This window comes from Barbus barbus (assembly GCF_936440315.1).
Source record: "Barbus barbus genome assembly, chromosome: 38".
NCBI classification, from domain to species: domain Eukaryota; kingdom Metazoa; phylum Chordata; class Actinopteri; order Cypriniformes; family Cyprinidae; genus Barbus; species Barbus barbus.
In genome coordinates this window covers 1010424-1037403 of record NC_136716.1, presented here as the reverse complement: position 1 = coordinate 1037403, position 26980 = coordinate 1010424, and the positions used below count along the sequence as shown (strand labels likewise).

At 35.2% G+C, this 26980-nt stretch overlaps 1 protein-coding gene across 1 annotated transcript; it reads left to right on the top strand.

Moving 5' to 3' along the window:
- Nucleotides 1-3045: 3045 nt before the first annotated feature.
- Nucleotides 3046-22493, top strand: LOC306858099 (FERM and PDZ domain-containing protein 2-like; the record flags this gene model as incomplete). Its single annotated transcript, XM_079398496.1, has 24 exons — nucleotides 3046-3166; nucleotides 3254-3417; nucleotides 3547-3612; nucleotides 3970-4143; nucleotides 5456-5525; nucleotides 5632-5701; nucleotides 5842-5980; nucleotides 6075-6146; nucleotides 6246-6420; nucleotides 9614-9749; nucleotides 9832-9970; nucleotides 10782-10934; nucleotides 13487-13672; nucleotides 14239-14398; nucleotides 14477-14594; nucleotides 14677-14762; nucleotides 16122-16199; nucleotides 16282-16389; nucleotides 16479-16595; nucleotides 17252-17430; nucleotides 18107-18205; nucleotides 20450-20543; nucleotides 20692-20777; nucleotides 22302-22493. The coding sequence occupies 24 exons, from the start codon at nucleotides 3046-3048 to the stop codon at nucleotides 22491-22493; spliced, it is 2982 nt and encodes a 993-aa protein (XP_079254622.1).
- Nucleotides 22494-26980: the final 4487 nt, after the last annotated feature.

The window sequence follows — 26980 nt, the reverse complement described above, 5'->3', positions numbered from 1 at the left end:
ACTTATTTTGGGTGTGTGATTTTTAATATCACAAACTCAAGCAACTCTTGAATCCAAAATACTTATTTTTATGCTTTTAAAATTGTGCATTTAATCGACAAATCATGTTTAGTATGATGATGCCATATGATGATGCATTGATGTGTTTCTGCTATATGACCTTTTGACAAAAGGTCAAGGACAAAAGGGTTACAAAAGCAAAATTATTGTTTCTTTAGTGAGTAAGTGCTGAATACAATAATTCAGTAATTAATTTGACGGGATCCGTTTTTATCAAATTTTTTATCATTTCCAGAATGCATCATGTAATGTCATGATGAGAATAGACTGTAGTGGACAGTATGAAATCTCCAGAGGCACACCTCACGTCTTTTGAGTCCGATTACTGGAGCCCTGGAGGGGCGTTTGGACGCCCACTGACCCGTCAAACCTTTGCTCTAATCCAATTGAGTTCTTATGGCTGCACTCTAAGAATAGGACTAATTAAGACAAAACACAGCGGCGACAACATTTCAATGGAGGATATTCCTCGATAATAACAGTGTCTCTCAGTATGTAAGTGAGAGGCAAAGAGCAAGATGCTTGAGAGGATTTATACTGAGCTGAAGATATCCAGGGGACAACTCTGCATATATCGAATGTAGAAAGGTAAACATGCTTCACAACTTGTCCTTGAACTTTTAATGTCTTTCTTTAATGTCAGAGATGTGGGAAGCAATATTCTTCATTATGCAAGTTTGGAATGGGATGGTCATCTTCTCCCTCTATATATATATATATTATAATATAATAGTAGTCGCATTTTTGTAATAAATTATTTATTTTCCTTTAGCAAATGCTTTTTTAACACATAGATCCAGTTATGAGATTTATGACAGGTGCAATAATGCAGTGTTTTGCCTATTCATACAAGCCATTTATAATATCATCTGCATTAAAAATAGTATTACATATGATTCTTTTCAATACAACTTGAAAATTGATCGTTTACTATTGTCTTTTTGCATTACTGACACACTATTTCCTATTTGATACTGTAAAGCTGCTTTGACAAGATAGGTAATGATATTGTGTTAGCATTTAAGATAGGTAAAGATATTTAAGTTAGTATTTCAGTGCAGAAGATGCATTGAACTTAGCATCATTCCATCAAGAGAAGATCGTAACACACATTCATTTCGAAGGTAAACAGCAAGGTAAATCTCTGGGTTTTGTAATGATGGAAAGGCCAGTAAGTGAAGGCAAGTGTCAGTCCTGAGGGGCAAAAGTCATGCTAATCTACTATAGAGGGCAACTGGTGACCAAATGAGTTAACAAAGACATGTTGATGCATAAATGCAAATATATTCAAATCACTATATATATATATATATCATATTTATATAGTAGCATAAGATTCTTTAAAGTAATCTTGAAAATATTTAGTCTGAATCTTTTTAAATATTAATTAGTACTCCAGCACAAGATGCACCGATCAACCTTTCTCTGAGCCTACATGACAACTGGAAATACTTACTGCCCCATTCATTTTTGAGGAGGAAATTATCATATGTTGTTACATATAATACAGCATTCCAGGTCAATGAAAGCTGCCTCTTTTAGCTTTTTTTTTTTTGGTTTGAACTTGTAAGAGAAAACACATTAGAGCAAATCCACCAGGCTCTCTCAAAGCTAATTACTAGAGGAAAAGGCTTGCAAGTGTGTGAAAACAAGACTGAGATGAAGCAGAGAAAATGTGCAGTGGCTCTTACGTGCTATGTAAGGTTGCTCCCCATTTAACTGTTAATTAAAGAGGTAATTAATTAAAGAGGCACGCTGTAGACTGTACTTTAGTTAATTATAGCTTGCCAATCTACGCAAATACAGTGGAGGCAACATGTGAAGTAATGGTGGCCAGGATGGACAATTAAAGGGCCATTCACCCAAAAAATGTAAAACTCTTTCATTCATTTATGTCATTCCAATTTACAAAACATTGTTTTGTGAGACACAAAAAGAAGATACTTAGAAAACTGTTGGTGTTTTTTGTCTATACGGTGAATGTCACTGGAGTCCAGTGTTGTTTTGGACTCCATTGACTTTGGACTAAAACAGTTCTTTAAAATGGAGAATCATAAGATTGAATCCGATCTTCAACAAAGACGGAACGATGCAAATACAGTAAATAAGTAAAGCACAATGATGTGTGAACAAACAGTGAAGCATTTACAGTGTGGGGTTGAAAAAGTATGTGAATCGCCCCAAAAATGAAAATTTGCTTACAATGTGCTCACTCTCAGACCATCCAAGATTAGGATGAGTGTGTTTCTTCATCAGGTTTGTATAAATGTGTCTCTGCATCAGTGTCTCAGCAATGGATGCTCTGCAGTGAATGGGTGCCGTCAGAATGAGAGTCCAAACAGCTGATAAAAACATCACAATAATCCACACCACTCCAGTCCATCAGTTAACATCTGGAGAACACAAAAGATGAAACTAATCCAGCATTAAGATGCTTATAACTAAAATCCATAATCCATAATCCATAATAACTCTTCCTCCAGTGAAAAAGTGTTCTGGTCTGAATCAGGAGAGAAATCTGCAGATCAAGCAGCATTTACAAGACAAAACAGCTCTAAACAAATATGTGGCTGGATTTTGATGAGAGAGACAACAGATGCACTTTTTCACTTTTTCATTATGGGTTTATTATGGGAAAAAAGTCCATCTCCTGTTTTGAGTTATTTTAGTTAAAAACGTAATGTAATGTTTCAAGATGATAACTGATGGACTGGAGTGGTGTGGATTATTGTGATGTTTTTATCAGCTGTTTGGACTCTCATTCTGACGGCACCCATTCACTGCAGAGCATCCATTGCTGAGACACTGATGCAGAGACACATTTATACAAACCTGATGAAGAAACAAACTCATCTACATCTGGGATGACCTGAGAGTGAAGACATTTTCAGCAAATTCTTAGGTTTTATTGAAGCTATGAAGTCCAAGTGTTCACATACTTTTTCCATGCATTTGTGTGTGTGTGTGTGTCTTGTGTCTGGCAGAATGAGCATGTTTGTGACCCTGGCAGAGGTGCTGGAGTCACGGGGAGCTCCTCTGGAGGAGGACGAGGTCTGGGCTCTCCTCCTCGGTGCTGCAGAAGCCTTGATAGACATCTCAAGTAAAGGTATAGAGCTCTTTCAACTCATTTTCACGCTTTTATCCTTCAGTGCCATGTAATCTGTCCCCACTTCACCTCCCTCCCTTTCTCCAGATCCTGGTAACATGTGTTGTGTCATCAGTCCTGGATCCATGCTGCTTTCTGCAGTCGGCGGTGTTGCCTTCAAGAGCTGCGGCCGATCTGAGGATGCTGGCTCATTCGCTTCTCCAGAAATGTCACAGAGCAACCCTTTCTCCAGAAGACAGGCCACGGAGAAGGTGAGCTGGCCTCCAGTTATGGTAGATAGTTTTTAGCCTGACCTTAAGAAGAAGTGGTGAGTGTCTTAAGAAGATTAGCTTTTATGGCAAATCAAGACCAAATGTAGCATTTATTTGCTCTGATTTTAGATGGTGGTTTACTCACTAGGCATGACTCTTTATTGGACAGTAGATTATCATCTTCCACAAAATCAGGTGGGTTCCTCTTCAATAAACTCTATGTTGTCTTCCAAAAAATTTTTTTTAAATCGTATATTTTGAATATATATAGAGAGAGAGATTTAGTTTAGTTAACTATACCAACCTTGGAGGTGAATATCAAAGTATCAAAATATCAAAGAATAAATATTTTTGGAACCAACAAAAAAATGTTATGCTTATTGTCTTCAGTTTTGACCGTCGAGGGTCACAAGAGTGAGAAATAGCAGAGGGTTAAAGTCAACATCACTTCAAATTGTTTTGATCCTTATTTGGATGATGTCAAGAATCCCTCTCCCCTGGAGTTTGTAACAAGTGTGAAGTGATGACGTATTGCTCCTGGTCTCCTGACAGCCCGTCCGGCTCAGCGACAGCCTGAACAGTCTTTTACTGAGTATGTGTGAGGATGCGGCTCACAAGCGAGTGAATCTGCTGTCGGTGCTGGAGACATGTGAGCAGCAGCATAAGAGCTCTGTCCTGCCCCGGCCACAGAGAGCCATCAGACAGATGGCTGAGGATGTTCTGCAGGTAACCGCGAGCTATTTAATCTACATTAAATTGAGATTTATGCATCATCTGAAAGCTGAATAAATAAGCTTTATAAATTGAGTAATAAATAAGCTTTCCATTGATGTATGGTTTGTTAGGATAAGACAATATTTTATGGTGGCCAAGAGAGCTCAACATGCTGCAACTTCAGAAAACACATGCAAATCAAGAAAACATCTTCATCAGTTTGACAGCAGGTGGTGCAAATGCTCACAACACAAACAAATAAAGAATTGTATTTGCAGCGCGTTTCATTGTTGTGTTGTGTGCATTTGCAGCGTGTGTGTTGTCAAATTGACGAAGTTGTTTTCTTAATTTGCAGGTGTTTTTCTACTTGCAGCGTGTTGAGCTCTCTCAGCCACCGTAATATTATACAACTATATAACTATTAGAAAATCTGGAATCTGAGGGAGCAAAAAAATCTAAATATTGAGAAAATCTCCTTTAAAGTTGTTCAAATGAAGTTCTTAGCGATGCATATTACTAATCAAAAATGAAGTTTTTATATATTTATGGTAGGAAATTTACTAAATATCTTCATGGAACATGATCTTAATATCCTAATGATTTTTGTCATAAAAGAGAAATGTATAATTTTGATCCATACAATGTATTGTTGGCTATTGCTACAAATATACCTGTGTTACTCATGACTGCTTTTGTGCTGCAGGGACACAATTAGTACAAAGAAATAGTGTTAAATAAGTATTTTTGAGTTTGTTTGTTTATTTGCGTACAAGTTTAGTCAATTATGAAAGCCCGTTTCCACCACAGATTAAAAAATAAAAAAGGTAACCAACGTTTTATCTCACAATTGTGAGTTTAAATGCTGCAATTCAGATTTTGTTTCTCAGAATTGTGAGATATAAACTCGCAATTGCTAGAAAAAGTCAGAATTGTAAAACAGGTTTAATAGTTAATAACCTAGTTATTTTTCTAAATACATTTAAAATATAATAATTTTTTATATTCTTGATAATACAGTGAATTAAATTATCTTATAGTATTAATTATTTTGTTGCATCTGACAAGTGTTTATTTATTTACTTTCATCCAGTCAATATTAAAGAGCCATTAATGTCTGTTTTGGATAATCCAGTGAATCCAGTAATTCATATATTTTTTTTTTTTTTTTTTGGGGGGGGGTTGTTCATGAATCCAAACATTATTTAACACTAACACAATAATTACAAGCAACACATTCAATTACAAATAAATAACAGCAGTTTTAAACCTTGATTATGGATCTGACATAACCTAAACTCTACAGAGTACTGTTTTTGTTTTCTAGGCTGAAAGAAACCCAAATGATTCTGCTCATCTTACAGACCGAAGCCAGATGGTTAGAGAAAGACTTCGGGGTGTGTTTCTCAAAATTCATTATTTGGTCAACTGAAGTTTTAAAAATAACCTCACAAAGTGGCATTACTCTTAAAATGAGGACAAATGAATTATCTTCTGCCTCAGGTGCTTCCGGTCAGAACTCAGTTTGGCCGTTGAGAGGGAACAGCTCACCATCAGCCGCAGACTTCATCAGGTCAGAGCACTTTAACATCAGTCACGCATTCACAAGTCATTTTACTTCCATGCCTTATTTCTGAGTGGAACTGTAGGACAGGATTTGATTTAATTCTTTGGGAATTGTTTGATCCAAACTCACAACTCTTCATATTCTAGAAGTCACAGTTCACAGCAAAGAAGCAAAAACAGCTTGTTTCTGAGCCGAAGTCCTGCTCCTGAGCGATGCGGTCACTTCACCTCACGCTCAGATCAGCTCTTCAGCTCTTCATTTAGCCTTAATCAACACAAAACAAAGGTAAGAAACTAAATGTGCCTTCATCATTACGCTTATCGCAGTTTATGAAACGCTCCGAGTATTCATTGAGTATTTCTCATGTGTTCGTCCTCAGGTTACGGGCCCCGAGTTCATCCGAATGCTGGAGGAGCCTCCGGTGCTTTTAGAGCTGCCTAATTCTATTGTGGTCAGTATAATAAGAGCGAAAGTATTGGCGCGACACCAGGCGATCTGTTACGTAATACTTCAGCGCTTATTTTCTCTCTCTCGCTCTCTGTCTGAATAGTCCAACAAAGGGAGGTCGAGTTCAAAGCAGAGGGACTTGACCGTGTTGATGCCAAACGGACAGAACGTTCTGCTCAAGTGTGACGTCCAATCCCGAGCAGGCCACGTCTTTGATATGATCATCGCTCACGCAAACCTCGTCGAACACTTTTACTTTGGCCTTGCTTATAGTGAAGGTAATACACCCGTTTTACTGGACTCTAGGCATATTTGGTTTGCTACAGTGAAAGCTACAAAAAAAAAGTTGAGCCAACTTAAAAATTTAAGGCAACAAACTTCAGCAGATTTTTGAGTTTTCTCAACTTGTTGTTTTAAGTTCATACAACAAAAAGTTGAGAATCTCCTACAAAAATAAGTTGAGAAGCAAAAAGCTGGTTGCTTTAAAATTTTAAGCTGGCTCAACTTTTCTTTTTTTTTACAGTGTACTACTGTAGTTTTTTATTTTTATTTTGAATTAGTTTTTATTTTTGTCATTCCATTTTCATTTTTGGTTTTAATTAAACTTTCTCAAGTTTTGTTGTTTTTGTCCATTTAATTTTCAAAAGTCTTTATAGTTTTTTTTTTTTTAGTGTAACGAAAATGTAATTTTATTTGGATTTTCATTTTACTTACCTATAATAACCCTGGTCTGGTATTTTAAATATAATAAATACATGCTTTATTAAATTAAATATTCATTTTCAGATAATTAAAAAATATATAATATAATAAATAATTTAAAGTAGTATATAGTTTTTATATTTATAATTCTGATATTGGGGAATAATTAGGTAAATATGTCATATGGGTTTGTTTACATTTATGCAGGGCCGGCGCTAGCCATTTGGGTGCCCTAAGCACAAACGCTTGGCGGTGCCCCCCATCCCCCCCCCCACCACCACCAAAGAAATAACTACCATTCAGAATTTCTTAGTTAGGTTCTCTTTACTTCCAAAATAACTGCTGCAAATAAATAATTGGAACAGAACAATGTAAACACAGAAAGTTAAAAGTGCAAAAAAAGTTTAAAGTGCAAATAACAGTATAAGTGTATGAATTTTATGAAGTATGAATTTTAAAGTGCACATTTTAAACTGCAAATAACCATACATAACTGCACAGTAGAATTTACTCAACAGAGGGACTACATCTCTATAAAGAGACCATTCTGCTATTCTATAGAACTATATTAAACATTTTCACTACCATCAGTTGTCAGAGGCCCTACAGAGGCACACGCCTACATTTCCTAGCTGCAAAATCAGCTATCAGGTCATCATATGACAGTTTCTGAGCCACGTCCCCATTGATGCTGATGACAGCCAGACCACTTAAACGTTCCTGCCCCATTGATGAACGCAGGTACGTTTTGATGAGTTTCAGCTTTGAAAAAAAAAATTTGTATAATTATTTTGTATATATAATTTTGTATAATTATTTTGTATATATAATTTCTATATACAAAATAATTATACACAGTACACGCACATATATCATGTAGACACAAACTTTTATTTTGGATGCGATTAATCGAGATTAATCTTTTCCCAGCCCTAATAATTTGACAACTCTGTGAATATGAAAATATACAAACACTGAGATTGTGGGGTTTTTTTTTCTAATTTCAGTTTCACCAAAAGATGTCGCCCTTGGCCGAACCTCTTGAAAATGACCGCATAGAACAACAACGAAAAAACTTTATCTAAGCGGTCTAATTTGGCAAAATCACATCACGTTCAGTTGCAGAGTTTTTCTAAAGTTCACCTTACCAAGAGGCAGATAGGCATTATATTGAAGCGAAGAAATTACAATAGGGAACGTTCTGCACTAATAGCTATATGCACACACATCTGTAACGTATAGCCTACCTAGGGGGAAAATTAGCTTTATTTGTCATTCAAATATGACGATGAGGACCCCAACGATTGGCCTTCCTTTCCTTCTCAAACAAACTGCATCTTTAACAGCCCAAGTTTCAAAATTTCCCGGGGGAGAAACCCCCGGACCCCGTTAAAATAAAAGACTCAACATGCAGGGCTAAAGCCCCGGATCTTTTGCACTACTAGCGACGCGGACGCGCCGACGCCCCTGGACATGCATACTACACGCACAAAACTAACATTTTTATTTAAAACATTGTCTTACCTGCAAGCGACCCGCGAGCATCATCCCGCTGTCTCTTCTTTTTTCTTTTTTCCGCCCCCGACTCTTGGTGCCTTTTCGAGGCCATATCTGAGGTCGGTGTCGGCCAAATTTGAAATTGATTGAAGCATAATTGAACAGACCACTGGGAGGTGGGGAAGGGGGGGCACCAGAGGGAGACTGGCACAGAGATTCACCTTTTTCTCGACTAATTTGGTCTAGGCCTATATTACTTTTGTATTGCTTTTGTATATTAACATGCTAGAAATATTTTATTTGTTATTTATACTAGTAGCCTATATTGTGATGATATTTTCACGACCCAGATTTTTTGGTGCCCCCCCCAAGCACTTGGTGCCCTACGCGCAGTGCGTGATGTGCGTGTGCGGAGCGCCGGCACTGCATTTATGTCTATTATATGTGCATATGTCACGGTTGGTGGTTGTAGAAATCGGCGCCCACAACGAGGAATAACAAAAGATATATTTATTTGCATCAACTCACACTTAACCAATATTAACTTAAGATCGGACAAACACAGAGGGAGAACTGAGGACTTATAAAGGGAGAGGAACAAACGAGGAAACAAGATGATTAATCAAACACAGGTGAAGAATATAACTAATTAACAAAACTAGGTCATGAACTACAACAGGAAGAACCAAATAAGGACAAAAAGGAAACTAAACAAACAGTTCTGTTACAGCATATGCATATATATATATATATATAAGTTGAAATAAATGAAAATACAGTACAACTTAAGTTTTTTTTTTTAAGATTTTATTTTAGTTCTGTTAACGTTAATTGCAAATAACAGAACTTTTTTTTTTTTTACTAGAATAACCCTTGTCTGGTAATTTAAAATTTAATGAATTCATTTGTTATTTTATTTTTTAAACAAATATTTAAAAAAAATATATATATATATATATATATGTGTATATATATAAAAAAAAAAAATATATATATATATATATATATATATATATATATAAAATTTAATTTATTTTTTTTAAATTTTAGTTAATTTTAGTTAATTTTAGTCATGTCTGGTAAAATGTAAAAACGATTATTAAATTAAATAATCATTTTAAAAAATATATATATTTAAAAAATATATATTTTAATTTATATTAAAAATATAAAATATATTTAATATTTGTAATCGCGATATTGATGAATAACTAGGTCACTGTGTCAGATAGTTTTGTTTATAATTTTATAGTATTTTTTTCTCTTTTTCAGATAATGAATTTTTCTTTCTTGACAATGACACAAAAATGTCCAAAGTTGCCCCTTGCGCCTGGAAAAAAGTGCCCACTGACACATTTGTGCTTCATTTCCGCATCAGATATTTTGTGAAGGACGTCTCTGTTCTTCTGTGAGTCTCTTCTTTTCCCTCATCGTGTGATGGTGTGTTTTTATCGGTCACTGCTGTCTAACTCTGCTCTTCATGGCGACAGACACCGGCTGAGCCGTCATCAGTACTATCTCCAGCTGAGACGGGACATTCTGGACGACCGTCTGCCCTGTAACGAGGAGACCTGCTTGTTTCTCGGTGCCTTGGCTCTTCAAGCCGAGTTTGGGGACAGTATGCCTGAGGTACTCCACAGGATCACTCAGAAATATTATTAGAATTTTAATATAATATATCTGTTAATATTTTCAGTTTAATTTAGTTTTAGTTTTTTATTATTTATTTATTTTATCATTTATTTAATGATTAAATAATTAGAAAATGAAAATAAGAAATGTTGCCTTGACAACTAGCTTAAATAAAAAAAAATATATTTTTTTTTATATTGTTAATTTCAGTTTGTTTCTTTAATTTCAAGTCATTTTTAATTATTATCATTTATTTTTTGTATGATTTTAGTTTGCCTAACAATAGCTGTTATAAATTCACTGTAAACCACGGATTATAAATGTAAAATTACCATTATCAATTATATTATATTATTTGATAAAGTTTTGATTTATTAATAAATAAATAGATTGATGTGTTAGCCAAGCTTGTATACAATTTTATTTTTAAAAATGATCAAATAATGATTTTTTTTTTTACTTTTTTCATAGTAAAGTATTTTATTTCATGCCATGTTTCAGTTGTCAATAATAACCAAGTTCCAAATAAGACATGATGGTATTTCTAAGATTTATTCTCAGTGTTACAGTCATACAGTCATTAGTGTGCTATATTCTCTTCATCTGATGTCACACCTGTCAGTGCTGCCAGAGAAGATAAAAATAAGTAATATTACTTCTTCAGGAAGCATTGAGAACATGTAATATCAAATGTATATTAAGCAGGTGCTAGATGGTTATGTAATGAACTCATTTGACTGTATATAGCATGTATGAGCGTGTACATGTGTCAGGATGACTGAAGCGCTGTTTTCTGTGTGGTCTGCAGGTTTATGGGAAGAACTACTATCAGCCTGAGCATTACGTCTCCAAGAGCGTCCTGCAGAAAATGCCAATGCCTTGCCTGAAAGAAGAGTTGCTCCGATTACACGCCAGCAATGCAAACATGAGTTCAGAGGAGGCCGAGCTCGAGTTTCTCAAGGTTACATTCACTTCTGTTCTTACTGACAGCATCATTCCTTAGGAAAGCATCATATGAAGTATGTATAGCAGACCTGGGCTAATTGTCACACACGTGTATTTATATACATTACATACATTGTTTGACAATTATATTTCTATTCATCATTTAATCACAAGAATGCATGTTGTCACCCAACATGGGGTAAGTTGTCACAGTGGAACCCACCATTAAACAGCCTAATAGAGAGGCTTTGCAATGAAACAGTATAACATTTATGAAGCAACAAAAAGGTAACATACACAAATATTAAACCCAATAAAAATGGGACAACAAATTAAAAATAAATAAATAAAAATAAAATAAATCTAGAAAAAGGTGAGATATGTAATGACAAGGAGATAACTAGTATTTAAAAATTTTTGAGTAATTTTTAGATTTCGCATATTTTTTTAAATTAATCTTTTTTGTCTATATAGCTTTTATTCATTTTTATTTTAGTTTTAGTTTTAGTTATTTTAGTAGATCAAGTTAAAATAAATTAAAATGAGAAATGATGCCTTGGAAACTAAAATGTTGAATTTTTTATCTTATTTTATTTCAAGTAACATTTATTTAGCGTACAGTATTGCATGATGTGTAGATTATATTTAATAGTTTACACTTTGCAAAAACGTTTTCAATTAGTTTTAAAAGGTAACATTACATTCTTAAGGACTCTACACTTACGTTTCTTTTCAGGAGCACTAGTGCTTCTACTTAAATAAATAAATAAATTAGGAACACCTTCTGATCAATGACAGAAATTAACCTTACTATTATAAGGTGATTTTTGACTCCTCAAAGCATTTTTTAACCTTTGTAATGCCATTTTTAACTTTATTAAATGCATGTCATATGTTGTGCCAAAAATAGATTTATTAACTTTTTGTAAAAAAAATTATAATAATTAATTAAACAATAAATTCATTTAAAATAATAAGATACAAAACCTGAAATCAGCATCAACAATTAATCTTTGCACAGAACAGAAGAGCACAAATGTGGAATATTTACAGACTTTTTAACAAGAAAAGAGGTGGCATTAATACATTTAATAAAAACAATGTTATGAGATTGAATATAGAGATATTAAACAATTAAAATGTATACTTTAAACATGAAACTCCCAGTAGGTGGCAGCAAGCCACTGTCTGTCACTGAATCATTCATCTAATCGATTCGTTCAAACGGCTGATTCATTAAGGAATGAAGCAAGTGACTCTTTATGAATGGGTCATTGAATCATTGACTCACTAGATTTGTTCAAAAACAAAGATTCATTCATAATCGAAACAGCGCTGTGTTTGCTTGGAGATGCGCAGTGACTTTATTTTATCAACAAAATACTTCTGAACAGATCAGACAAGTGTTCCTAAAATATGAGTCGCTTTATATTAACTTTTGAATCAAATCAATAATGTATAAATCTGTTGTATAAATTCAATTCTCTTTATAATCATTAAGTTCATCGCAATCTCACAAACTTCTATTTTAGTGATGAAGCTCTCTACACTGCAAACTGAATCTATTATTTCAATGAATGAGGAGCTGCAGTCTGCTGTCAGGATCTGTGCTGTGAGGAGCAGCATGGCAGTAATAGAGAAGCATTTCCATTGGCTGCAGTCTGCTCTTGATGGCCAATCAAAGATGGCATTGCCAGCAAACCATAGACACAAATATCCTGCTACATTTTGTTTAGTATGCACTGCACTACGGTTCATGCAGAACTGGGTTCGCTTTTGTAGTCTTTTGAATGGATAAAATATAGAAATCACTTTAATTTTCAAATAAATCTAACCAGTTGGAAATGAAACGCCGCCCCCCCTCGAAATTCACTCCCTGGACTCCGTCCCCCACCATTTCCAGCCCTGAATGGTCTGGTATTTTGAACATAATATATTTTTTATATATTCCTTATAGAATATAGTAATTAAATATATATTTTTTAACATTTCTAATTTAGCTACTCAGTGTAGCAGCTGGTTTTGTTTGCCATTTTATAACTTTTCACTTTTTCAAATGAAGAAATGTTCTTTCTTTACAATGGCACATCTGTATAATTGTTGTGACAAGCTCATGGGTGATAAGTCACACTAAAAATATTAGAACATTATTGCATTAGATGATAAAAATTCAACAAAATGCATGCGTTTGAAATAAAGATACAGTACATTTTACAAAAAAAAAACATTTTCCAGGTTGTAGATTATATTATAAACAGATGTAACAAGTTTAGGAAATGTTCTAAATGTTCTTCTATGCAATGAATTTCAGACATTTTTAAGTGTGACTTAAGTGTCCAGATTGTTTGTTGGGTCTCGTTTGAGTGAAAATAAAGAATGAGAAGGATGGAAAATGTGAAAGCTGCATTTGCTTGTGCAACATGACAAAATGCTTTTTATCCTCTCGCCATCTTGCATTTCTTCAAATCCATAATAACTGCACAGGCTGCAGGCCAGATATGTATACAGACTCCAGTAGGTCTGAACAGCTCTTGTGGATGCAGTGATGGCATTATAATCCATCCACAGAGCGTCCAGCAGCTTCCGGAGTATGGCGTGCTGTTCCACCGCGCCGGCCGCGAGAAGAAGCCCGTGTTCGGAGAGCTGCTGCTGGGAGTGTGTGCCAAAGGAGTCATTGTGTATGAAGTTATTAATAACTCCCGAACCACAAGCCTTAGATTCCACTGGAGAGAGACGAGCAAAATCACCTGCGCTGTGAGTCACTAACACCTTACTCGTTTACTCAAAGGGTTCGCTATTTTTGTTGAAATACAGAAGCAAAAGTGTTAAAACACTCCTCCTCTCCGAGATTAATGTGCACAGTGTGAGTAAGCTGTTCATAGGTTGATTTGTCCTTGAATAGTATATATAGTATACAGTATAAACAGTTTGATAACATCATAATCATATTTTGTCCAAATATGTGTAGTTATTTTAAAATGTAATTAATAAAAACAATGACTTAAATACATGTTTTATATGATGAAAATGTTTTCCACTATATTCAACTAAATTCAATTTTTTTTTTTTACATTTTTAAATATAGTTTAATGTATTATTTCTTGATAGATGGATGGATGGATGGATGGATGGATGGATGGATGGATGGATGGATGGATGGATGGATGGATGGATGGATGGATGGATGGATGGATGGATGGATGGATGGATGGATGGATAGATAGATAGATAGATAGATAGATAGATAGATAGATGTCCTCTTGCATTATTGAGTAAAGCGCTATATAAATAAGGTGACTTGTCTGTTCTCATCAACACAGCGACGTAAGTTTATCATCGAGAGCAGCAGCAGCAAAAAGAAGCACATCTTTCTGACCGAGAAGTCAAAAGTTGCCAAATACCTGTGCGAGCTCTGCTCCTCTCAACACAAGTTTGACCGGGAGATGAGCTCTCGTCAGCTCACACACAGCCTCGCTTCAGGTCAGACACACACACACAGCTTTACTCAGGCTTTATCATGTCTGATGACAGTAACCAGGTGTGTGCATGTGTCTGTAGAGGAGAGCATTGTGCAGTATGCAGCCGCTGATGACTCCATGAGCAGGTTCTGTGAGGACGTGACAACCCGCATCGAAGCAAAGATCAAACAACAGAGAGACTTACTAGAGCACACAGGGTGAGAACAAACTGCACAAATCCCTCTGTCTGACCCTCTATTGCCAAAATTATCCACAAATATATATATTTTTTCCCTCTAGATCTCAAAGTCCAGCTCTTCAGAGAAGCTCCTATTGCTCTCCAAAGCGTTACTCTGACATCCCTTCAATGTCCTCACCGTTACAAGGTATGAACTGAAAATTAACCTACAACCCGAATTCCGGAAATTTTGGGACATTTTTTAAAATTTGAATAAAATGAAAACTAGAAGACTTTCAAATCACATGAGCCAATATTTTATTCACAATAGAACATAGAGAACATAACAAATGTTTAAACTGAGATTTTTTTTATTTTTATGCACAAAATGAGCTTGTGATTTCCAACAAGATTGTCACATTTGGACTCGTCTGACCATAGAACACTTTTCCACTTTGAAACGGTCCATTTTAAATGAGCCTTGGCCCACTGGACACGACGACGCTTCTGGACCATGTTCACATATGGCTTCCTTTTTGCATGATACAGCTTTAGTTGGCATCTGCAGATGGCACGGTGGATTGTGTTTACCGACAGTTGTTTCTGGAAGTATTCCTGGGCCCATTTAGTGATGTCAATGGCAGAATCATGCCGATGAGTGATGCAGCGTTGTCTGAGGGCCCGAAGACCACGGGCATCCAACAAAGGTTATTTCTATGCAGAGAAATAATTCATAAGTCCTTTTAAGATGATTTTTAGTGCATATGAACAGATTGTCTCTAGTGTGTAATTCTATGGAGAATAAGAGGCATGTTCTGTGACGACCAGAGAGAGGTTAAAAGGTCTCCTATGGAATTCCAGTCTGTCTTTGTCTTGTATGGGGGAAGACCCGCCCAAGAGAGTCTGTAGCTCGTGATTTTCTATTACAGGTTTACATGTGACGGCAATCTCTTTGACCATCAGTCTTGATTACTTTCCCCAAATTTGACAGTCTCCTTCCTGAATTGGAATTATCAATAAGTGTTCTGTGAAAGAGGCTTGCTGGTTAGTTTGCTTGCTTCAGACTAGTTGGTACTAGGATTTGGACAGATTTATGACGTTGTCCTGGGTCCCTCTTTGTGAATCTCAGCTTCTCATGTTTCAATGTTCTGATCGAATCTCAAATTTGTCTAATTCAGTCTCTGATATCCTACAGCTTTTATGTTACAGACCTGATGTCAATTAGTTGCTAGATGTCCTCCCAGCTAAATCTTTTCAAATGTTCTTGCTTTTTTAGCCCTTTGTTGCCACTTGCCAACTTTTTTGAGACCTGTAGCAGGCATCAAATTTGAAATGAGCTCATTTAGTGGATAAAAGTGTACAATTTCTCCGTTTAAACATTTGTTATGTTATCTATGTTCTATTGTGAATACAATATTGGCTCATATGATTTGAAAGTCTTTTAGTTGTAATTTTATTCAAATGTAAAAAACGTCCCAAGATTTCCGAAATTCGGGTTGTATAAAATTAACTTATTATACTGTTTAGTTGGCAAACAGCACAAAGCAAAGAGTCTTTTTTCTCACAGATACTCCAACAAGAGCCCTACCACCAGAGAGGGAAATAATCTGTGTTTCCCTCAAAAAGGATCCCAAAGTTGGCCTCGGTAAATGGATTCTGGACTCATTATAACTCACTGATATGCAGAATATGAATATGAATTCACTCTCAGTTAATTATGGCTTTAGGTATTGTAATTGTTGGAGAAGAAAGCACTGGGAAACTGGACCTCGGGATCTTCATTGCATCCGTTGTACCCGGAGGCCCAGCTGACCGAGATGGACGCATCAAAGCAGGTGAATCTTGAATTGATAATGTTCTGTCATGATGACCTCAGAGGTCTCTGTTTGAGCATAAGTGAAGCTGAGCTCCTTGTCTCCGTCAGGTGGTCGTCTGATCTCTCTGAATCAGCTCAGTCTGGAGGGCTTGTCCTTCACCGAAGCCGCTGATATCATGCAGAGCAGCTCCAGAGAGGTGCAGCTCATCGTCTCACAGCCAAAAGGTATGGCATGCATTTATATTCTGTTGCACATGTGATATTACATCAGCACGCTCGAAATACAAGTGTTTTGGGCTTAACCAGGGTTATTGTAGTTAACTAAACGGGCATTACACGATGCCGTTTTCAAATAAAAACATTGAAATGGGTTTCAAGTGCAAGTTTTTGAAAACGATACTGTTATCTTCAAAAATCCAAATTTGTGAAAAGGTAATGTCATGTGTATGTACATGTTCAGTCTATAAGCAAGCGCAAAGTGTTTCTTTACAAAATGCCATCGCCAACTACTGGCCTGGCATAGGCATAATCTGAGGAACTATCCACTGCCTAGTTTTTAAAGTTATCAAGACAATTTCATTTCAAGTTATAACAACCTATTAAAACATTTTTTTTTTGGTTTAAATTACATGCAATATTACATTGATGTAATGATCGACTTTATTATAACTCATCAAAATAATGTTTGCAACTTAAAAAGGTTTAATTAAAAGTGAATTGAACTAAAGGTTATCAATAAGTTAGAATTTTTAACTTACAACCATGCATTTATTTAAGTTGTGCTACTCTGAATTTCTTTTTAGAGTATAGTTTATAAATGACAGGCAGCATTGCTCATATAATTCTACAAAGTTATTAATAATGTGTTGTGAAACGATCAGCTATGTCTAAGCGTGGAGGCACTGGTCATCTGGCCGAGAGGAACTACGAGTCTCAGAGCACCATACGGGCCGACAGTCGAGCAGGAGACGAGGATCTGGACGAGCTGGTCAGTGTTATGATGACCCCCAAAGGAACCAACCGGCTGCATGTTCCTGAAGTTCGCATTATAAACGCTCAGGTACTGGAAATGTTAAACAAGTTCCTTTAAAGGCTGTGGAAATGTGAGTTGTTGCGTCTCAATTAATGTTTGTGTGAATATGAAAAATTAAAATTGGAAAAAAAGTGTCAGAATGTTTCCATGATACCATGATTTACAATTTCTTTTTCAACTACCTACACACATTTTCAAAACTTTGCCTCTTGTTTTCAGAACTTTACACAAATCCAAGAATCGCACGCACAAAATGCAAAATGCCTCACATCTCTTGCAAAATGAAGCGCTGCATTCAAAATATCACAAACACATCTCAAAAGCAAACATTTGCAAACACCTTCGCCGTAATATTAATTCCTGTTAGATTTGTGTGTGTTACATAGTGTTGTGTTTAGCAAAAAGTGTTTTATGAAATTAAAAACTGAGTCAAAGGCTGAGAATTAGTGTCTGGTTTTGCAGATTTGGTGTGTGCTTCTGCTGTTTGAGAAATTGTGTGACTAGTAAAGATTTAGTGTGTAAGCAGTTGAAAAAATAAAAAAGAAACAATAAAATTTGAATACAATTCAAAAAGGTAAGGACATTTATAATGTTTAAAAGATTTCTATTTCAAATAAATACTTTATATCAATCAAAGAATCCTGTAAATGTATGAAGCTTAGACTACCAGTTGTCTGTGTTTGGTCTGGTTTTTGTGTATCAGGAGGATTATTCCAGGTCAGCGTCTCTGATCAGCCTGAGACCTGAAGAGTTTACTGTGACGCTTCAGAAATCTGGAGGCAGTCTGGGCATCGGGATCGCTGTAAGCACACTGCGCTTCATACTTTTATAGGTTTTCAGACTAAATATTGAGGGTATGTGCAAATTTTGAAAAAAAATAAATAAAGTCAGTTAGACAATCTTTAAGAAATTAAAAAACAACCAAAAAATAAATAAATAAGTAAACAAAGTATATTTTCCAAGCGTAGTAAGTATTCTAATATCAGTGTACTGCTAGTATACTTCTGTGTGCACTATTTAAAAACCTATTGGGACTAAATAGGCTAACCTTTTAGTTTATAAAAGTATACTTATTTAAGTGCTATAAATTGAAGTGTTTATTTAGTATTGCAACTATACTTATACAAAATGTACTTTAAAAAAAGGGTCATAAGTAAATATTTACTTAAATTTAACAGAATATCTTATAATAAACTATAAACTTATAAACTGTATTACTAGAACCAGAAAATCTGAGCATATCACACCAGTCCTCAGGTCCTTACACTGCCTTGCCTTGCCTTGCCTTGCCTTAAGTATAATACTATATTACAAGTTAGATTAAAAAAACTAGTTCTGTACAGTAAGTTTACTACTGGTACACTTAAAAATATACTTTTATATATTAAAAATTGGGCCAACTTACTCCAAAGAAGTACTACAAGTATTACTAGTGCATTGATACTTACTAAGTAAACTTGGAAAATGTACTATATTATCTTAATAAAATGATCTTTGTAAGGGACTAATCCAACTAGCCAAGTATACTAATGGCAAATTCTTTTTTGTAAGGGAAGAAAACCTTAGCATTACCAATAAATTCTGAGATATCTGTTGTACATCTGCTGCTTTATCAGCGTCACGAGGTCAGTGTATCACAGAAGGTCAAAGAGAATCGGCAGCCAAAGGTTAAAGAGGAAGAGCGGTCACATGATTATAGCGAAGCGCAATCACAGCCTAAATACAGACTAGTGCTAATCTCTCTAAATGAGGTTAAGCAGCTTGAGAGGCATTCGGACAAATGTCACAGAGTTTAGAAGACAATACCATCAGACACAAAAAACAATGATGAATCCATTATTCTGTGCTGAAAACAACTATACGCTTTGAATAATTAAAAAAGGGCATTTGTTATTATAAAAATAAACATTTTCGTTAAGTATGAACTAGATGTAATCTCTCCTGACACTTAATTGCATTAAATTACATGAAAATGTATTAGTTTTAATTTATATTAAATGCATTTTGTTTAACTTAAGAGTATTTTTGACCCCCTTCAGGACTTCAGAATCACTTCCATTATCTTTGAAATATAGTTGTATAATAATATAGTAATAATAGCTTAATATATAGCTGCTGACACACATTTGTGATACACTAAAATATATATTTTAATGTCATTTCTGTTGAATCTAGTATGTCATGTATTTATGTAATTACACATTTTAATGATACACAGCTTAGTACAATTAAAAATTATCTTTAAATGTAATATCTGTCAGACCTCTGTTGTGTGTGCCTTGTGTTTCCGTGCCCATATTTGGTTTGTTTCCTGTCCTCGTTTAATGTAATTAGTAGTTTATTCTGTTCCAGGTGTGTGTTTCGTTAATTATATATATTTAAGTCCTGTCTGTGTTGTGAGATGTCGTCTGGTCTACATACAGTTCATCTTTACTGGTCCTAATGGAGCCATAGAAATCACGCAAAACTGAGCTCATTTGTGATTTCTCCATGTGTTTGAGGTCGATATTGAGCTGTGATATTGAGGCCGATATTGAGCTCGGATAACCGATATTGGCCGATATTGAGCTTGGATAACCGATATTGGCCGATATTGAGCTTGGATAACCGATATTGGCCGATATTGACCTTGGATAACCGATATTGGCCGATATTGACCTTGGCTAACCGATATTGGCCGATATTGAGCTTGTTATTTTCATGTTGTTTTTTTCCTAAATTGTCCAAATCTGCAGATGTAATGACTGCACTTCTTGCTTTTTGACCTGTTAGTGAAGATTCCCCTGCATCTTCATCGTCTGTTGAGCTTTCGTAGTTAATATCAAATGAAATATTCATAAAAAAAGTTTGTTTCTTCTTAGATTAGCTAACATACTACGATAATAAAAGAAATAAAAATAGACCCGGCTAGAACACGCGGAGTGATAGAAAATTGTGAGAGGACGTTCCTGTAGTGATACCATTACAATATTGCACAGTTCTCAATCAGATTTGAGAACCAGAACGAACTGTTGTATAAAACTCTGTATCTTGTGTGAATACACAGGAAGGAGTGAACACAGGCCTCCGTTACGGAGGGATTTATATCAAGAGTCTGGTAGCTGGTGGAGCGGCTGAACGAGACAGACGTATTCAGACAGGTAAGTGTTCCTGTTCTCTCTGCTGTTACAGGTGTGATGGACTGAACTGAGATTTAGTGCACTCATCCTGCTCCTTCAGTTCAGTAAATCAGTCGGTTTGATTGAGTCACGACGATAGTGTGTGTGTGTGTGTGTGTGTGTGTGTCAGGAGACAGGCTGTTGGAAGTGGATGGCACCAGACTGCAGGGATTCACAGATCAGCAGGCGGCTGAATGTTTGGCAAGAACAGGAGAGGTAATCTCTCTCTCTCTCTCTCTCTCTCTCTCATGGCATCTACACACTAGACCCATCTGTACATAATCAGCTGTAATCTCTTCTCACTTCTAGCAATTCAGTTATTGCGTACTGAACTTAGATTCTGTCTATTTAAAATCGATCAGAAAATAACCTTATAAAGCACAGTATCATATTTGGTAAACGCATTTCTAATGATCAGCATGATGTAAACTTTACTCCATGCTAATCTACTGCATGTCTTCTGTCGTCTGATTGATAGTTTAGAGTTTTTTATCTAGGATAAGCTCTTTTAGTTTAATAGTACATGCGTCCAGCTTCAGCTCGAGCTTCATGTGTCTTCGAAGCTCTGATTTTTATCAAGTAAATGATGTAAGAATAACTTTCATATTGTTATTTTCTAAAAAAAAAAAGTGTTATGGATAATCATGTTCAAATATGAGTCAAATATGATCATCAGGCTTTTGAGATCTCTCAATCATTATTTGATTGCATTGCATTATGTTTTGATCATTTAAATCTCATTTTACTAAAACATATTATTGGAGATATAGAGTGATGACTGATATTTATATAATTTTACGTCAGTATCTGCTGTACTGTTATAAAGATCTCATTGATTTCTATGAATCTCTGAATAAAACTGAGCTGTTTTTTCAACCCAATCTCATGAAAGTGTGTATAAATAATACGCCAAATAAAAACAAAAACGTGTGGTATTCATACGCTAAAATTGACTTTGGCGTGCATATGCTATAAGCGATGGGTAGGATTAGGGTTGTGGGGTAGATGCGTATCATATGTATGCAAAAACTGCATATTATATGCATGCCATAGTCAATTTTTGCGTATGTTTTTGTTTTTATTTGGCTTACTATTTATATGCATTTTCATGAGACCAGGCTCGTTTTTCCTCCATATTCTCACTGTTTCAGACTATATGAGCCATAAAATCCTGATGCATCAAATATGATACTCGTTTTTTTTTTTTTTTTGTCTAAAGGTTCTATAAACTGTTCCATTTCAAAACATAAAATTTTTCTGGCTATTATAGTTTTTTTTTTTTTTCAACTTCTTACATTTTCTAAATTTTACCTCTTTTTTTCAAAACTTTCCACACAAATCCAAGAAATGCATGCACAAAATGCAAAGTGCCTCACATCTTTTGCAAAAAGAAGCACTAAATTCAAAATATTACAAACACTCAAAACATCTCAAAAGCAAATATTTGCAAACACCTTTGCCGTAATATTAATTCCTGTTAGATTTGTGAGTGTTACATAGAGAACTGTGTGTTGTGTTTTGCAAAATGTGTTTTATAAAATTGAAAACTGAGTCAAAGTCTGTGAATTAGTGTCTGGTTTTGCAGATTTGGTGTGTGCTTCTGCTGTTTGAGTCTCAGCTTTCAGAAACTATGTGACAAGTAAAGATTTTGTGTGTCAGCAGTTGAAAAAATCTGTATTGAATATGTAATGCCAGGCTTCATCTGAACTGATATTCGTGCTAATATCTGATCGCTGTCAGGTGGTGAGTCTGGTGCTGGAGCGAGACGGAGGCTCTGTTAACCCCACGTTACCGGACACACTCACTGTCCGCATTCCCAGTCCTGCAGGGTCAGCGACGAGGAACAGCTGCCCAGCCATCACCATGACCAGATCCTTCGGCCTCAAGCCCAGAGACTACAGCTTCGTGTCGGACGGTAATGAAAAGATCTAGTTAGAAAAGCACCATGAACTGCAGAACTCGCTAGCATCTAAAGATGAATTTTGTTAATATCAGCAGGTGAGAAAGTAAATATTCAGGTGTGAGAAGTTTCTTTGCATTCTTAAAAAACATTAACATGCATGATTAGCATGTTGCTAGCGTGTTTTTAACATGTTGTCTAGGATAGTCGTTAAGCTTTGCTAGAGACAGACAGCTTAAACACTCTATAAATCAAAACATGATTTTTACTTCATATTTATAACACTGCATTTGTAACTTAAGTAACATAATTTGACAGTAACTGTAATCAAATTGCATAAATTTAAAATGTAGTGTGTTATACCCAACTCTGATGATGGTCATAAATAAACTAGATGAGGTAAAAGTTTGTGAACAAACTTTATGCCGACCTAGTCTAAGCCTAAAAGTTTAAAACAGGGTAATAACAATGTCTGGAGTTCCAGAAAACACATTTTAATAATATTTTTACGTTTTAGTTGTGTAGTATTTGTGTATTTATTATATTTTTCATTTGAATTGGCTAATTTAGTAATGTTTGTATATAACTGGCCTTATTAAAATAGCAACATTTTATGTCAAATTCACTTTTTTTTCAAATTTTAATTTGTGGTGATTGCTGCTATCTACTGGAAATTGAACACTTCATATTTATTTGAAAGATTAAACGGTAACGTTACTGTATGCTGTGCAATGTTGTGCAGGAATACCAGATGTCATTTTTCTTGTTGTTTGTCTAATTTATAATGTGACTTAGGCAGCATCTATATTTTTATAGTTTCACTGGAAACAATTTAAAAATAAGGTTAATCATTGTAATGAAATGAATAAACACTCAATTCAGATGTGATGTGGGAGGTGCATTTTGAAATAGTAATACTTTGATGTTAAGTTGTGTTATTTTGAACCGGTGATTTTAGCTCAATGAACAAAAGATCTTTGGTTTCTGTGTATTGTATCCAATTGTATCCATGTTTTTAAAAATGTGCATTTTGATCATCAGTTGTTTTAAAAAATTGCATTAAGGTTTTGTTAATAGTGCAAAAATGATTGTAAACTGTAATGGGACTAAAGAGTATTGACTGTGTCCACAGGTCCTCTGAAAGACAGAAAGGCTGAGCATTGAGAGCAGAAGCGGACTGAGTGTTCATCTGTGTGCCAATCATTTCCTGCATTATACCTGACAAAAGCATGCTTCAGTAAGCTCTTATTTTACTGATGCACCCAAATATCAGCAATCCAAATAACAACATGTTGTTCTGATGCTCTTTAATATATGTTTGAATAAATCTGGCATGAAAATTTATTCATACATGCAATACGTTTAATTTATTAGTTGATTATTAAATATTTTTTCATTTCAGTTTCAGTAAATAATTTTGGTGCATCACTACCTTATTTATTACTAATTTGTATCCTATAATCATCACGTGTCATGAATTTGAATGATGTTGAATTGACAATGGCCTCTTATGTAATTAAATATTGTACCTAATTTGATCATACTGTAGTTTCAACTTGCCAGGTCATTTTAAAATTTAAAATAGGCATTTGAATTCATTCTGCAGAATTACACAGATTTCCAACCAAAAATTGACATTCACCCAGAAATGAAAATTCTGTTGTTATCGGGCATCATCAGATATTATTTAAATGTTGGTAATCAAACTCCCATGGACGTCCCATTCTCTTCCAAAGTATTTTTACACCCTACAAGTCACTGGGACCCAAAACCATTTCATTACCAACATTCTTCAAAATATCTTCCTAATGTTTCACAGAAGAAAGAGTCACACAGGTTTGAGACGACATGAGCGTGACTAAATGATGATAAATTGTCATTTTTGGATGGACCGTCCCTTTAATTGGTTTATTTTAAATGAAAGAATGCAAAAATAAATGTTCTTAATGACTAACTGAATAAATAAATAATTAGACTATGGCTTTAGTTAACATGGCCTGTTTTTATTTCCCACCAGCTGGCTCATGCTGATGCACTGAAGATCAGCTCCTAGACGTGTCCAAAGGGTGGCGATACAGCTTCACAAACAACTCATGTCAACTAAACCATAGTCACTCACAAATTACAGTTTTTCATGTCTGTAAGAATGAGTTGTTTTGAGGTTTTTTGCCGTCTTTTATATTAACCTACTACAGACTGAATACTGTATTTATTCTGTATATTATTATATCACCTTAACTTCAATCAGTGCAGTGCCTTGCTGTCAAAATGATTGAAGTGTGTACTGTGTGTATTACAGCTTCAGCCTGTTCCTGCAATAAAGACTGAAATGTTTCTAAATACATTTCTTTGTTTGATTATTTTTCAAATAAATGTAACATGTCATCCTCAAATTAGATATCTACATAGTTCTAAATCATAGATACAAACAATAGATAGAATGAAAGACAAGATGATAGAAAGAAAGGATGAAAAAATGGACAATAGAATGAAGGGTAGATAGAAAAGAGCAAACAAATGAACGATAGAAAGACTATAGAACAAGAGAATGATAGTAATAGTAACTGTGTTTTTAAAGGCATCTAATCATTTGTGATCCAGCCTCACCTCCAGAAGAAGTGAGTATAAGGTTCTTTTATGAATCTTTGCAAATTCGCCTTTCTTTATAACGTGCTAGTTAGCAAGTCCTGTGGATAAAATAAACAGCACAGAAGAGAGGGGCGGGGCGAGCAGAGCTCATTAGCATTTAAAGGGAAATGCAACAAAACGGGTTGCTGTGAAAAGAGCTGACTTTAACAGGGTAAAAGGGGTGTTTTTTACACTACCATTGTGAAATTTTAACCAAACGTTATACTTTTCATTAAAACCCATTAAGATTCATATCAACTTTAAATGTGGACTAGTATCTGTAAATGTTAAGCCACAAAAAGACTATTTAAACATGAATCCTGTATGTTTTGTGTGAATGAATGGCGCAGACGCGTGGTTTTGTTTACTACACACACCTGTCGTCTCACTAAATGAGGACATAAACACATGAACAGCATCTCCAGACCTGCTCTGAGAGTCACTTCATGAGCATTTTACCATTTCATTTGAGTAAAACTAGCATCATATCATATACACCGTAATGTAGAGGTATTCAAGGCAAAATAAAAGTACAGTTTAACTTGTAGACACTGTGCCAGAGATATTGTTCAGTAGAATGTACATAATACTACTAATACTATTAGTGCTACTACTAAAATTATTAAAACTTAAATTTTTAAGGAATAATCACACAACAATTCTTCCATGTTTTAATGTTAATAGTGAATTTGCCCCTTTGTTTGCCAAAAAATAAAGTTTGTTTAATTTTCAATACTTAAAAGATAAATTAAATTAATGTATTATGCCTTCATTTGATAACCAGAAAATTTAAATACACAACACAGAATATGAAAAACATTTCATAAGGCTATTTTAAGAATAAATTTGATTTTATGCATTCAAATGATTAGACATGCTAAAACAGAGAATTTGGTAACAATAAAACCTCAAATAAAATTGTAATTACCCCTGGGTGTTGGACAAGGTTAAAACAAAATCTATACTTCCAAAAAGTAGTACTAATAAATGGATCATTTAAAAAAAAAAAAGTCTGTCAATTTTATGTGATGTTCAAATAATAAAAAAAAGAATGTATTTTAACATAATAATAAAATAATAATAATAATTTCATCTTTGAACAAAATATATTTTTTTTGCTCAGCGTTTCATGCAAGAAGTGCTGTGTTTGAAGATGCTGTGTAAAGCTAAAGGTACATCTTGAGACCCCAGTGATCTCTTTTGCTTCATCCATCTGTTCTTAAACGCTCGACTGGTTCCATGTGAACGGCCCCTTACCCTTCAGGAACACGAGGAACCACTAAGCAGCGCACGAGAGGAGTTTAACGCTGCTGAGGCGCCGTGTTCCTGCACTTTACAGGCCTTACATGATGACACTGCGGGTTTGTTTTACATCCTCTATAACCTCAATATTCTGTAACGTTTCCCACAGGAGCCACGGCTGAGACAGAGGAATAAATCACTCTGCTGTATCTGTCAATGGCGCTTTATAAAAGGACTACGGCTCCCAATAAACATTCACATTCATTTCCACACTGGGATGCTTTTGGGTGGCCTTAGATCTTATAGCATGGATGCCCGTTGTTTATTGTGGAGCACAAGCAGTCACTGTGAGGAGGAAGTGAAGCTAATTAGAGTTCACCTGGAACGAGGACTGACCTTACCATCTGGACCGGACCGGACCGCACACATGTCTGCTATCAGCCGCTGACCATAGAGGGATACTACAGACATGACTGATCTGAGACCAGCTCTGCAGTTGTCTCCTGATATTTAATACAGAGAATATGAAGATGCCACAAACATGTCATCACAATCCTCAAGAATCACCAGTGTGATTCACAAACTCTCAGATCATATACAGTGACCCTAAAAAAATATTCAAAGCCATTAAGTCTCTCTAATGTATGAA